Here is a 15,762-nt window from a genome sequence, read left to right on the forward strand (position 1 = left end):
CACACACACACACACACACACACACACACACACACACACACAGACAGAGAGAGAGAGAGAGAGAGAGAGAGAGAGAGAGAGAGAGAGAGAGAGAGAGAGAGAGAGAAGTAAAAAGATGAGAAAAGCCCATTTGTGAGACAAAGGAATGGTCGTCATTCTTTTTACCCTTCTTTTTTTTTTCTTCATCCCAAGACGTAGGCATCCTTTTTTCCTCTTCTCTTTTCAGTTAACTCAAACAAACAAAACAGAGAGAAAAAAAAGATACAGAATACAAATAGAAAGCCATTACAGAGAGAACCAAGAGACGCCATTAAACTTCTCACACATGAAAAATAAATCTTTAATATATATATATATATATATATATATATATATATATATATATATATATATATATATATATATATATATATATATATATATATATATATATATATATATATATATATATATATATATATATATATATATCCTTATTAATTTTCATTCGTAGATTTCGCATCACTTTTACAGATAATACTACCAAATCCACCTTTTTTTTCATTTATCAATATATCACTTATTATATAATCAAACAGATCCATTCGTTTTTATCATTGCCAATCCCGTGCCTGCTGTATTGGCGGGACAAGAGCAGGAGGCAGGAAGCAGTAGGAAGAGAGGCGGAAATAGTGACTGGTTTCACCTAGCCGACCACACTCGCAACCACACTGACACAGCATCTCTGTAAATCGAATCGAAATGACACTCTAGGCACTCTACTCCTCTCCCACAAACCTCGTGCTTCATATGTTATTACTACACTTTTTTTTTATTCTCTCTCTCTCTCTCTCTCTCTCTCTCTCTCTCTCTCTCTCTCTCTCTCTCTCTCTCTCTCTCTCTCTCTCTCTCTCTCTCTCTCTCTCTCTCTCTCTCTCTCTCTCTTTTTTTTTTTTTTTTGTCATTGGGTTAGCGGTGGCGGGAGGGTCTGGCCTGGTCGGGTCATTGGTGTTATGTTATATTGTCGGTGTTATTAGAGTGGGGTGAACAAGCCGTGGTGTTGGGTGTTAATGTTAGCGGCGTCCGACCCTGCTGGTAATGGACTGTGTTATTAAGCCTTTGCACGGCCAGCCCGAACACGTCATAAGTGAGAGCTGCGGGGCCGTGGTGGTGGTGGTGGTAGTGGTGATTGGAGGGGAAGGATAGGGTGTGGTAGAGGATATAGGCTATGGCTGTAAGGTGTTGGTATTACTGGTTGGTTAGGGAATTTTTTAGGGTGGTGATGCGTTGGTAGTATGTTGCCTGAATAGCACTGTTGTGGTGGTAGTGGTGGTGGTGATGGTGTGAAAATATAGTGGTAGTGTTGTCTATGGGACCGTTGTGGCTGTGGCAGTGTTATTTAGAACGTGGTGTATGAGAGATGTGTGGTTATGGTAGCAGTATAGTGACGGTAGTAATGTTTTGGGGGGAATGGTATGTTTGTGTGATGTATGTTGAAATGTATGTATCGTTTGTTACTTGCGGAGTGTAGGAGCGGGTCATGAGGAAGATTCATATTGGTGATGGTGATGGTATATACATAATGCTGGTGAGCAAACGGTTGTGGTGGTGATGGTGTGGCGAGAAGTGACCAGTGTCATGTCTAGACGGTTGTTGTTATGAAATGTGGCAACCTTTTTCCTCTTTTATTTATTTTTTATTTTTTTCCAACGGCACTGCAGTTTTAGCGGCGTTGTGATGGTGGGCGGCGCTGCTGCTCGTGATGCAACGTTGGGCTCATATGTGCAGTGTAGTTTACAGTTTAGTGCAGTGTTGTGTGGTTTAGTAGTCACGTGAACACTGCGGTGGAGAAGGCAATTTATGAGGTGTGTGGGAGGCTCAACTCTCTCGCCTGCATATGTTTAACTGGCGAGTGTGTGTTGCTGATTAAAGACCACATTGCTGACCTCGCAGGTGCAGAGTTATTAGTTTAGCCGGACGTCAAGTGTTGTGCTGAACTACTGTACTCGTATGTGTGTGTGTGTGTGTGTGTGTGTGTGTGTGTGTGTGTGTGTGTGCGTGCGTGTGTGTGTAAATTCGGCACTGTGAGCATTAATGGTATATTTTCCTCTGCTTAGCACTATTGAGATCGCATATTGTACTTTTATTGGATTCAGTATTGACGGAGCATAGCCAGCTAGTTAATATTCGTATGTGTGTGCAGTTTATTTTAATGTTTTTTTTTTTTCTAGCTGTTAATTAACGATAATTTCACTATTCTTGATTGAATTTATTGAATTCCTGCAAACCATACACGTCCTAGCTACATTTTGTGACCTGCATGATATTCTGATCTTTTGTTTCCTCCCTCCTGATTTCCTTTCTTACAACTCTAGCGACTCATGACCTACCATGCCTGCCCCTCTGCCTCTGGCTCTAGCGCCCCGAAACTCTGTCCATCTATCCCTCTGCCTCTCGTGCCCCTTACCTGTCTGTATCTCTGCCTCTCGCGAACCTAACATGTTCTCTCGTGTTCCAGGCGATGCGTGCCGTCGGTGGTGGTGTACGACACGGGCCTCTGCACGCGGGAGGAGGATGACCCCGCCCACGCAGTGCTGTACTTCCGCCCCCGCCACACGCCCACCACCGCCCGCACTTCCCTGGCCGGGCAGCTGGCGGGCGTGGTGCACTTCTGCCGCCAGGCCTTCGACACGCCCACGGTCGTCCGCACTCGCCACGCCCATGTCGCCTTCAAGGACTACGGCCGCTTTGTGTTGGTGAGTCTCGCCCACGCCCGCCGCCTCACATCCTGCTCGCTGCCCCCCCTTCCCCCCCATTTGTCCCACCTTCCATCCCCACCACCCTTGGGATCTATAGGTTGTGATGTGCTGAGCTGGCCTCCTCATTCCTCGCTGCCCCACCTGATGCACTACACACAATACCTATCAAAACGGATTTTTTTCCGGTTTTTATAGCCAAGCATAAAACAGCCACGGAGACCACAGGGGAGCGGGTCATAAAAGCCCTCATCCTCCATAGAGACTCACTTCCCCCACCCCGCTCCCCTTTCCTCCCCTCCCTGTGCCCTCGCCCTGATCCTCCCATTCCCCTCTCCCTCTCCATTCCCCTTCCCGCTAGAATGTGCGATTCACCCCCTCCCTGCTCTGTTCTCATCTTCTGTCAGACTCTTTCATTATCCACCAAAAAAGATTCCTGTCCTGTTATAATTAACAAGGTTTTTTATTTTTTTTATCTTTTTCTTTACTTCTTTCACGTAACCTTGGTATCAGTGAAGTCTGATGATAATTGACGCCTGGTTGTTGTTTTTTTTCATTGTTTTTTTTCTATAATGTTGTTATGCTTTTCTTTCTTTTTCAGATAATTCATGTAGGTTAGAATTGACGTATTTTCTTTTGTTTTCTTTATTGTGCTCCGGGCGTGGGAGTTTTGAAGTTTTCATTTCGAGTTTTGATAAAAGTTTATTGCTGTTCGTTTACGTTTAATCACAAACCATTAACGTGTATTTTCCTGCTATCTTTAGTTCAAACTAGAATTTTTTTTTTTCCCCCATTCTTCGAAATGTCCGATAATTTGAATAAGCGGCAACGTTATTACTTCACCTTAACTTTATACTATAACTTTATTCTTTTTTCTTTTCTCACTTCTTGAAATTTTCTGTAACTTGAATAAGCAGCAACATTAGTATCTCTCATTTACTTCAAACTAGATTTTTTTTCATTTTCTCATATCTTGAAATTTCCTATAACTTAAATAACCAGTAACGTTATTATTTAGCCTCTACTTCAAACTACGACTTTAAATATTTTCTCATTTTTCGAAAATTTCTTATAACATGAATAAGCGGCAATGTTACCATTTCGCCGACATTTTTTTTTTTCTTTTTATATGTAGGAGGGACACTGGCCAAGTCCAACAAAAATACAATAAAAAAAAAAGGGCCAATGAGATGCGAGTCCCAGTAAAGGGTCCAAAGCGCTAGTCAAAAATTGAAGGATAAATGTCTTGAAACCTCCCTCTTGAAGGAATTCAAGTCATAGGAAGTGGAAATACAGAAGCAGGCAGGGAATTCCAGAGTACCACAGAAAGGGATGAATGGTTGAGAATACTGGTTAACTCATGCATTAGAGAGGTGGACAGAATAGGGGTGAGAGAAAGAAGAGTCTTGTGGAGCGAGGTCGCGGGATGAGGGAAGGCAGTTAGCAAGATAAGAAAAGCAGTTAGCATGAAAATAGCGGTAGAAGATATCAAAAAGATGCAACACTGCGGCGATGAGAAAGAGGCTGAAGACAGTCAGTTAGAGGAGAGGAGTTGATGAGAAGAAAAGCTTTTGATTCCACCCTGTCTAGAAGAGCGGTATGGGTGGTACCTCCTCGCCCCCCTCCCCAGATATGTGAAGCGTACTCCATACTCGTACATGGACGAATAAGGCCCCTGTACAGAGTTAGCAGCTGGAAGCGTGAGAAAAACTGGCGGAGACGTCTCAGAACACCTAACTTCATAGAAGCTGTTTTAGCTAGAGATGAGATCAGAAGTTTCCAGTTTAGATTATACGTAAAGGACAGACCGAGGATGTTCAGTGTAGAAGAGGGGGACAGTTGAGTGTCATTGAAGAAGAGAGGATAATTGTCTGGAAGGTTGTGTCGAGTTGTTAGATGGAAGAATTGAGTTTTTGAGACACTGAACAATACCAAGTTTGCTCTGTCCCAATCAGAAATTTTAGAGAGATCAGAAATCAGGCCTTCTGTGGCTTCCCTGAGTGAACTGTTTACTTTCTGAAGATTTGGATGTCTACGAAAAGACGAAAAGACGTGAAAAAGTGCAGGGTGGTATCATCAGCGTAGAAGTAGATAGGACAAAAAGTTTGGTTTAGAAGATCATTAATGAAAAGCACTATGAAACATGATTTTTGTCTTTGACAAGCAAGTGTTATTTTCCAATTCTTTTTATTGCAAAACAATGGAAAATGTCTATTATTCCTGTCAAACTTTGCTTTTGTGGCTTATAGAATGATTTTTTGCTCCAAATAGCTAAATTTCACCATTTTTCCAGATGGTGTCACAGAGAACTTCTTTGCTCTTGTCTTGATGAACTGACCACATATGTAACAGAATGTATCTGGAGAATGATTGCAGCCTCTTGATGCCATTTCATCTCTTGTGATGTGTCTTCTCAGTCAGCCAAAGCAAAACTGATTGGTGGTCTGCAAGCTTTTATATTGTCAAGCAGTACTCTAGAATATTCTTAGTCTTTCTAAAATGTGTTCCAGAATGTTCTCAGTCTTTCTAGAATATTCTTGAACCTACTTTAGAATATTCTGAATCATTCTAGAAAATTCTTGTAGAGTCTAGAAAATTTTTGATACTTCTACATATTTCTACTGCATTCTAGAAAATTCTGGAGTATTCTGGGAATGTTTACATTGAATAGAATGTTCTAAAATGTTCTAGAAACGTCTAAAAGTGTCTGGTAAAACATTCTGGAAGATTTGAGAAGATTTCTGAAATGTAAGGAAATTCTTTTAAATATGAGAAATTTCTTGCTAGATTTGGTCAATTCAAGAATGATCTTATTAAAATTTAAAATCTTTAGAACACTTTATATTCTTTCTCTCATTGTTCTAACTTATTTGCAACATTTTAAAAGCAATTAGATAAGCAATTGGGATTTTGAAAAAATCTTTACCTGACATGAAAAACAACAGTAACCCATACTATATTGAAATAAGGCAAAAATGTAAATTCATTGTTCTAACCACAAAAGCAAAGTTTTAGGATCAAATTAACTTTTTCTAATTTGTTTCGATGGAAATAACTATAAAATTATGGTTTGGAGCCAAGGACAAGACAAAAGTGAAATTTTGTTACATAGTGTATTAGGAAGAGAGTGGGTGATAGGACAGAACTCTGAGGAACACCACTGTTAATAGATTTAGGAGAACAGTGACCGTACCACAGCAGCAATAGAATGGTCAGAAAGGAAACTTGAGATGAAGTTACAGGGAGAAGAATAGAAGCCGTAGGAGGGTAGTATGGAAATCAAAGCTTTGTGACACTATCAAAACTTTTTGATATGTCTAAGGCAACAGCAAATGTTTCACTAAAATCATTAAAAGAGGATGACCAAGACTCAGGAAGAAAAGCCAGATCACCAGTAGAGCGGCTTTGACATAACCCATACTGGCGACCATACAGAAGGTTGTGAAGTGATAAATGTTTAAGAATCTTCCTGTTGAGTATAGATTCAAAAACTTTAGATAGGCAGGAAATTTCAAGCAATAGGACAGTAGTTTGAGGGATTAGAACGATCACCGTTTTTAGGAACAGGCTGAATGTAGGCAAACTTCCAGCAAGAAGGAAAGGTAGATGCTGACAGACAGAGTTGAAAGAGTTTGACTAGGCAAGGTGTAAGCACGGAGGCGCTGTTTCGGAGAACAACAGCAGGGACTTCATCAGGTTCATAAGTCTTCCGAGGGTTTAAGCCAGCGAGGACATGGAAAACATCATTGCGAAGAATTTTAATAGGAGTTCAGTTTTAGAGATAGATATGATAGCAGTGGTGCCATCTGGTTGAAATAAAGGAGGGAAAGAAGAAGCAAAGTTATTGGATATGTTTTTGGCTAGGTGCCAGAATCACGTGGGGGGTTAGATCTTGAAAGATTTTGACACTTTCTACTAATGAAGGAGTTTTTGGCTGGTTGGAGAACAGACTTGGCATGATTCCGGGCAGAAATATAAAGCGCATGAGATTCTGGTGATGGAAAACCCAAGTACCTTTTGTCAGCCACCTCTCTATCATATATAGCACGAGAACAGGCTGTGTTAAACCAAGATTTGGAAGGTTTAGGTCGAGAAAAAAGTGAGGAATGTATGCCTCCATGCCAGACACTATATTGTTATGTGTCCGGCACACAGAGACAAGTCTCTGACATGGAAGCAGTAGTCATCCCAAGGAAAATCAGCAAAATACCTCCTCAGGTCCCTCCAACTAACAAAGGCAAAACGCCAGAGGCCCCTCTGCTTTGGGGGATACTGAGGAGGAATTGGAGCGATAAGACAAGATACAGATATGAGACTGTAATCGGAGGAGCCCAACAGAGAAGATAGGGTAACAGCGTAAGCAGAAGGATTAGAGATAAGGAAAAGGTCAAGAATGTTGACCGTATCACAAAGACGGTCAGGAGTACGAGTAGGGTGTTGCACCAGTTGCTCTAGGTCGTGGAGGGTAGTAAAGTTAAAAGGCTAATTCACCAGGATGGTGAAGGGAGAGGAAAGCCAAAGCTGGTGGTGAACACTGAAATCTTCAAGAATGGAGATCTTGTACTAGTTAATATATATATATATATATATATATATATATATATATATATATATATATATATATATATATATATATATATATATATATATATATATATATATATATATATATATATATATATATGAGCTTCTATTACTTGCTTGTGTATAGGTGACCAAAGAAACAAGGTGGTAATGCTGCTGCGTTATACTGATAAAATAAACTGTACAGTATAAATAATGTTAGACACCAGCGTGTTGCATGCCCGCCACCGAAGCCAGGCGGACAAGGACTCTCCATGTCCGCCACCGAGGAAAGGCGGACACCGACTGGGCTGATGTAGGGGTGGTTGCTGGTCACGGCCAGGGCTGGCGTCCTGAAGACAAAGGGTGTGACGGTTGTTCTAGGTCGTGGAGGACAGCAAAGTTAAAGGCTAGTTCACCAGGATGGTCAGTGAAGGGAGAGGAAAGCCAGATCTAGTGATGAACATTGAAGTCTCCAAGAATGGAGATTTCTGCAAAAGAGAATGGAATCAGAATGTGCTCCACTTGGAAGTTAAATAGTCAAAGAATTTCTAATAGTCGGAGGACTTAGGTAAGAGGTATACAGCACAGATATATTTAGTTTGAGAGTGACTATGTAGTCGTAGCCAGATGGTGGAAAACTCAGAAGATTTAAGAGCGTGAGCACGAGAGGTTAAGTCGTTGCGCACATAGACGCAACATCCACCTTTGGATTGAAAATGAGGATAGAGAAAGTAGGAGGGAACAGAAAAGGGGCTACTGTCAGTTGCTTCAGACAATTGTGTTTCAGTAAGGAAAAGAAGATGAGGTTTAGTAGAGGAGAGGTGGTGTTCTACAGATTGAAAATTAGATCTAAAATTGCGAATGTTGCAGAAGTTAATGAAAAAAAAGTTGAGGGGTTTGTCAAGACACGTAGGGTCGATACCAGAAGAGCAGTCCGACATGGGGACATTTGTGGTCCCCTCCCCAGGCTGGTGTAGGAGTCGCCATGATCATTTTGAATTCTGAGTGAATGGTGTGTGTGTGTGTGTGTGTGTGTGTGTGTGTGTGTGTGTGTGTGTGTGTGTAATTAGGTACTTGTAGTTTTGTGTGAAGGAAGAGAGTTGTCTTTAGAGGGCAGGCTGTGACTGCTCCCTGTGTTGTGAAACACAAAACGAAACGTTCAGTGAGGTCACAGCTGGGTTTAATGATAGTTTCACAGCACCCCCATGATCCAGTGCTTTAGAGCTCACTGGGAATAATTATCGTTTCGGTAGGTGCCTACTGCCTCCTTCTCCTTCACACCCTGTCATGATCGTTACCCACTTTCCTGATTGCTTTTACAAAAAAAAATTAAATCTGCAACTGTCATGACTATTCCTTAAAGTCATAAAACCGTGAAGTGCAAGTTTAGAATGTACATACTTTGGAAAAATATCACTGACAACAAAAGGAAGGAATGATCAAGTAGTACAAAACCCTTCCTCTCTATAGCAGTTATATTTTCAACCTCTGAATTCGCCCTAGGCTTCTCATGTAAAGTAATTTCGCTGCACAGTGTTTGGAGATGCATTAAAACTCCTCTCTTCAAAATCTCTCTTAAATTCCTCTCTTAGATTTCATGGGGTTACCCACATAGAGTAATAAGTGTCAGTAGCAGTCACAGGATTAAAAAGCTTGCAATTCCCCACTTGCCCAACACCAGCTGAGACAAAGGAGGACTTTTTGGAGTAACTGTCCAGTATTCACACAGTTCCATCCTGCACATAATTTCTGATTTGTACTTGAACTGCTACATTTCATTTTTTTAATTCATCCCTGGTTTTATTTATGATTTATTCCGCATCTATTTTTAATCCTGCCTCTTTTTTTTTTTACCTGACATGTATTGCCTCTCTCCACCTCGTCATATATCCTGTTATAATTTTATTTATATAAATTTCTTCTTTACTTGAACTGCCATATTTCATCCTTTATTCATCCCTAGTTGTATTCCTGATTTATTTTGCATCTATTTTTAACTTTATCTTTTTTTAACCTGACATGTATTGTCTCTCTTTTCATCTTCATATGTCATATTAAAACTTTTCAAGGCAATTTTACTGAGTATATATATATATATATATATATATATATATATATATATATATATATATATATATATATATATATATATATATATATATATATATATATATATATATATATATATATATATATATATATATATATATATATATATATATATATATATATATTATTTTAAACTTTATTTTCTCTTCGGTTTTCAGTCATACCTGTCGCATATTTTACTTTCATTTTTTCACCTCTTCATATATCCTGTTTCATTTATTTCAAGTTAGTGTTTGTATTTCAGACTTATCATGGATTTGTTTTCATCTCTTCCTCTTTTTTTTTACGTTCACTTCTTTATTTCGCCTCTGTTTTCAACCATACCTTTCTTTTTCCCCTTTGTGATGCCATACCCTTCATCACCTTTCAGTACATCTCACTGCACCTTCTTAACGTAAATCCCAGCATTACCTACCTCGTCACTTTTTGTATATTCCCCCAGCCTTCGCCTCTGTATAATCATGAGGTTCTAATAGGATTCAGCTTTGCTCTGGTGAAATTATCCCCTCACTGACGCCACAGTCCATGCTAAGCCTCTCATCCGTGTTCCCCTCCAACTTTTCTCCTCTGCTCAAAGTTTGCTCGGTTCAGACAGCCCCGGGGAAGTGTGGCGGCTCGCACCTCTCCCATTACCGTCGTGTTACCGTATAATATCCTTTGTCGCGAGGGTCTTAAGGGACCTTTAAGGATGAATTTTGAAGTTATCGTTTGAATTACGGTGTTTATTTTTTTGTATTTATTTACTTTTTATATTAGTTTGATTTCTTTTTTTTTTTTTAAAGTTTAGTAATGTCCTTTATCATGAGAGTTTTCAGGCATCTTAAGGAAAAGTTTGAAGTACATATGCTATCAGTTGAATTTTTTTTTTTTGTTTTTTTGTTTTTTTGTTTTTTTAAGTGCTTCTTTATTTTGTATTTATTCGCCTTTTTATATAGTTTATTTGATATTCTTTCGCCTTAAGAGTTTGAATCCATCTTAAGGGAGACATTTTTTTAAGTATACTTTACGTTATCGCTTGAATTCTTAAAAAAAAAGAAAAAAAAAAAGTTAGCGGTTTGTTTATTCACGAATTTGTTACGGTCATTGTTTTACATTTATTTCATGTCCTTTTAACGTAAGGGTTTTCAGGAGCTTCAAGGAAGGGTTTTCGAGTATATATGTTATCGCTTGAATTCCAGTGTTTTTAAATTTTCTTCTTGTTGCTTGTTGATTTTTTCTTTTATTTGTTCTTTTTTTATAGTTTATTTGATGTTCTCTGCCGTGAGTTTTAATTCGCTTTCAGGAAGTTTCTCTTTTTTTTTTTTCAAGCATGTTTTAATTACCATGTAATTTTTATTCTGACAATTTTGGTGCTTGAATCATCTGCTGCTTTCATTTACTTAGTATACTCTTAATGCCAGTTAATCGAAGACAGTAGCAATATTTTTAATCACCTAATATTTATTATTTGAATTCTCTGTTTTTCAAATAGTTTATCTCATTATCATATTATTTTAGCGTTTATGATTATTTTGTAAATTTTACTTTTTATTTACTTTTATTCTATTATGTTTTATTTTGCTCATTCATTTATTTATTTTCCTGATGTAGTCACATATCATCTTTATCTCCTTCATTTATTTAACATGATTAACTTTCCCCTTTTTTAATTTTACTGTGCTGATATAATTGGTCATAAGAGATGGATTTCATTTGGTGTACTACGGTATCGCTTTGCTATTATTGCGCCATAAAAACACACGGGGGGAGATTAAATACCCTTTGTATTAAATCTGTTTATGTGATCTTTATCTCTGTTATTAACACTCGTGCATAAATTGTAACTTAAATTGATGATCCACGTTTAATGATTTCATAGACTGTGTGTGTGTGTGTGTGTGTGTGTGTGTGTGTGTGTGTGTGTGTGTGTGTGTGTTCGACACGTCTCCACCTGTCTTTATTTATTTATCCATTATTTTATATGGGCATCACTGGGTGTGAAGGGAGTTGTCCCCGCCTTGCCGCAGTCTGCCGTGACGTGCAACCAACCTATGTGGTAAGGATCTGGAGTTGTGAGTGGGCGTGTGTTTGTGTCTTGTTATGTAAAAAAAAAATAAATAAATAAATAAATAATAATTAATTAAATTGAGAAAAATCAATAAAAAATTTCACGGGCCTGCCGTCGGCACGGTGATGGCGGCAGCGTTACCGCGTACGATGGCGAGGCTGACTAGTTGCTGAGCCAACAAGTCTCCCGCTTCTCTCCTGACTGTGCTGTGATCCGATGTCCTAACTCTGTCAGTAGCGAGGAGATCGCGGATCCCAGCACGCCAGTTGTCTCCATTGCGAGGGGTTCGAAGCGGTAACGCTGGGCTAGTGAAGCGTAGCGCGTTTGTTTGCATTCCCCTGCGACACGGACGGCGGCTCCGGGGGTTACGGCGTAGTCGGTGACATGAGAGGAGTTCAAGGTGTTGGTGCAAGTGGCGTCCCAAACTAATGACCTTCCGCTACTAAAAGGTGTGGTGATGCCGTCGGGCCGTCGGCCTTCGCTGCGGTCGATGATTCGTGTCTCAAAGAGTGCGGGCACTCCTGGTGCTGCGAGGGTGTGCCTTATGATGTCGTTGGTGGTGGCGTGTCTTGGGAGGCAGCCTAGGTCTTGGTGGCATGACAGCTGGTGGTGGCCAGCAATGGTGGTCAGCAATGGCGCTACATTTGCACCTGTGTGGTAGGCACACAGGTATGCCCAGCCTTAAGGCGACACCGACCCGCATGTCTTCGTTTGGGAAGTGAAGGCCGAGTTTCTCTACTGAGAGGGCATCAAGCCATGCCCTGCTGTGTGGTTCGGCAGCAGCGAGCAGGCAGGCGCGTTGCAGCTGATTACTTCCCTCGAGGAGAGTGTCCAGGCGTTTGGGAGAGGCGGCTTCGTCCAGCTAGCGTTGTTGCAGTGGCGACTCTGCGGAGAAATTCTGGACGTCTTGTGGGCAAATGAGATCGGTGAAGGTGGTGAGGGCTGAAGCAAGGAGCGCTGATCCGTCGTTGTGAGAGCGACAGGCTCTCTGACTCACCAACTCCTGCGTGGCACTCATGGAGGAGATGAAGGCGGGTAGTGCAACGTCCTCCATACACCTCATACCGATGCCACCCATACGAGTGGGCAGGGTTGCTTGAAACCAGCTTTTTTCCGGGAGATCGATGTTGCAAATCCTGGAGATGGCCGTGTGTAAGTTGTTCTCTATGTGGCGGAGGTCTTAGAATGCCAGAAAAGTGGGGGCCGTGGGTATGAGGTGGGTGCAGAGAGGGATGATGGAGAAGCGGGAGAGGAAGAAGAAGGCAAGGTAGCTTCCAATGCCGTCTACTCGTTCAGTCATCTTCAAGCTGGATTGTATGGCATCTTCGAGAGTTTCAGGGAAGCGCTCTGCTTAAATGAGGGCGCCAAGGAAGGAGAGAGAATAGAGGGGCGCATAGCGAGCATTAGGTAGCACTGGGATGCTTGTGTTGGCGGTTGAGGTGTTGTAGAGTTTGGTAAATTCGCATTTCTGGCAGTTCACTTTGAGGCCGATGTGCTGTAGAGCTGGGAGTAAGGTGGAGATCTCGGCAGCAACGGAGTCGGTTGGCCCGAGCTTACCGTCGTCTAGGTACCAGACGTTGAGTGAGGAACGTAGATTCTGTATGATGGCGTCAATGGCTAGAGCGAAAAGGAGGGGTCCGAGAGCGTCACCCTGGTGGACACCCATGCAGGACCAGATGACACTGTCGGCGATGAAGAGCGGAGTGGCCTGAGTGTATGCTTGACGGACTAATGGGAGTGCTGAAGGACATCTTTGACTGACCTGGGAGAGGACAGCTTTTCATGTGACAGAATTGAAGACGTTGGAGAGGTTCACTGTGACGAGCAGTTCATCACTGCCTCGGTTGGTGCGTGTGTACTTGCGCACAGCGTGAACGGCCGACTCGTAGCCGAGGGGAGCACCCACGCTAAGCTGGGTGGGCATTAGTTGGCCTATGAGAGATGTGCTCAAGTGTCTGGCGACGAGTCTTCCAGTGAGACGGCGATAGGAACTTCCTATAGCGATTAGTCGGAGCTCACTCTGCTTCTTTTTGATGGCGATGAGACTGGCGCGAAAGAAGGCGTTTCTGGCAGAGTCGGATAGGTGGCCTGCGGCAGTGCAGCGTCATAAGGTGGTTAAAGCCGAGAGCAGCCGCAGGCCGGCTTCTGCAGTTTGCTTGGTGATGAGTTGCTGCAGGTGGAGAAGTATGATGCCGTCCATGCCGGCCAACGACCCGCTTGGTATGGATTGAATGGCGGCGAGCACTTCGGCTTTGGAGAACTCGAGCGGGGAGTTGTTTTGGTCTCTGAGAAAAGGCTGAAATTGAGAACTGCCTCTGTGTCAGGTTGGGCGAAGGTGTCAGAAGTGGTTAAGAGATGAAGGATGCCTTTGATGTCTCTGTCAGCGCATTTCAAAGTGATATGAGTGGCAAGGGCGTCGTTGCGGGCGTCCGAGCGCTTGTTCTCTTCTGAGCATGAGCGTTTGGTGTTGGTGGAAGTAGAGGAAGAGTTGTGAGCCGTGTTGCCTTGGTTGGTGAAAACAGCGGAGAGCAGCCTCCACCAGGCGGTCGCAGAGTTTTGTTCGGTGGCACTGAAGATGAGGTTGGTTTGTCCGGAGACGACCTGATGTTTTCGACGAGGGATGTGCTTCGGCACACGTGTGCATCGCTTGAGATCAGCCAGAGACGCTGGAAGGTCGAAGGGAGTAGCGTCTTGGTAGGAGGAGGGGGTTGCCTACGGGACTGGCCAGGAAAGTGGGACGCGAGCAATCTGCACAGTGCCAAATGGGATGGCGTTCGCTTGAGTGTGTGTGAGGCCTATGCAGGTGAGCTAGGTGTTGGCACTCTGCACAGGCCAGGGTCTGTTCCCTATCGTTCACAGAGTTGCAGACGAAGCGTAGTGGTTGGCCTGGCGGGTGGCGCGATGGGCCTCTGTGCCGCCAGAAGACGAGCTGGGCTGGAACACGAAGACGCATGCTGATGGCCCGGCATTTTCGCAGTCGGCAAGGAGGGCACGTGCCACGTGTGCACTGCTCAATGATTCAGTTACACTCCCGCTCGCAGAGGCCAGGATCTGTCCCGTTTTTGCGGCGGAAGAACTCACGTCAAGAAGCGCAGGAGCGGGCATCGACTCCCTTCCCTGCAGACTGTGCTGGCGTGAGGAGAGGTGTGTGTGTGTGTGTGTGTGTGTGTGTGTGTGTGTGTGTGTGTGTGTGTGTGTGTGTGTGTGTGTGTGTGTGTGTGTGTGAGTGTATGTGTTTGTGTGTGTGTGTGTGTGTGTGTGTGTGTGTGTGTGTGTGTGTGTGTGTGTGTGTGTGTGTGTGTGTGTGTGTGTGTGTGTTTAATTAGTCGGAGTTCAGAGTCAATACTTGTATAATGCCTCCGTGTTAGTAAAAGTTTGAATTTCATTAGTCGAACGTCCCAGTCAATACTTGCTCAGGGCTTTTATGTGTGTGTGTGTGTGTGTGTGTGTGTGTGTGTGTGTGTGTGTGTGTGTGTGTGTGTGTGTGTGTGTGTGTGTGTGTGCCTGCATAATGAAAATATAGTCATATTTTCATGCTACTGACATTTTTTTTTTTTATAATACTGTTATAACTGGTGTATACAGCAAAATATATTGTTCACTTTATACCAGAACTTTACCCTCCATTCTATTGCCATCACCACTACATACCATTACTGTCACCATGAATCACCATTACCACCACCACTATACACCACCACCGTCACCATACACAATCATTATCACTTAGCAGTAATGGTCAATTGGTTTGTTAGTGTTTGTTCTTCTCTTCTCTTCCTTTGTACCGTCACTACCACCACCACCGCCACCACCCCCACCACCACCGCCACCACCACTCACTACATTCACCCGACTAACTTCCATTCCCTTCATCACCTCCATCTCTCACAAGAACATACGTAAAAACCTAACAAGGGAAGCTACAAGAAGCCATCTGACCAACACGTGGCATTCCCTTTCAATTCACCATCACCATCACCACCACCACCATCACGGTCACCACTACGACCACAGCTCACTTCATTCACCCAACATCCATCCTTACTCATAAGAACATAACATAGCAAACAACTCTGCAAGAAACCATCATGCTCACATTTCAGTTCACTATCACTATCACCATCATCATTACCAACCTTCATTTCCCATATCCCAGTTCCATACATACTACCATTCCTTCCTAACAAATACAGAAGCCCCTAATTTCGGCAACTTCCTCATCGTCTACCACTATTATTCTCAGTCCCCTTTCATAGTATTGTTATGCAGTTCTTTAATCTGGAGCCATATGACCTAAGTTGTTAC

General features: G+C 42.5%; 1 protein-coding gene across 2 annotated transcripts in view; it reads left to right on the forward strand.

Annotated features, from left to right (window-relative positions):
- LOC135107351 (uncharacterized) overlaps positions 1-15,762 on the forward strand; it is a 79,005-nt gene that overhangs the window by 46,881 nt on the left and 16,362 nt on the right. For both annotated transcript variants that reach the window (XM_064017084.1, XM_064017083.1), the window contains exon 3: positions 2,498-2,735. In XM_064017084.1, coding sequence (XP_063873154.1) covers positions 2,498-2,735 — 238 coding nt within the window. The remainder of the gene's footprint in view (positions 1-2,497; positions 2,736-15,762) is intronic.

The sequence above is a fragment of the Scylla paramamosain genome, chromosome 15, assembly GCF_035594125.1.
Source record: "Scylla paramamosain isolate STU-SP2022 chromosome 15, ASM3559412v1, whole genome shotgun sequence".
NCBI classification, from domain to species: domain Eukaryota; kingdom Metazoa; phylum Arthropoda; class Malacostraca; order Decapoda; family Portunidae; genus Scylla; species Scylla paramamosain.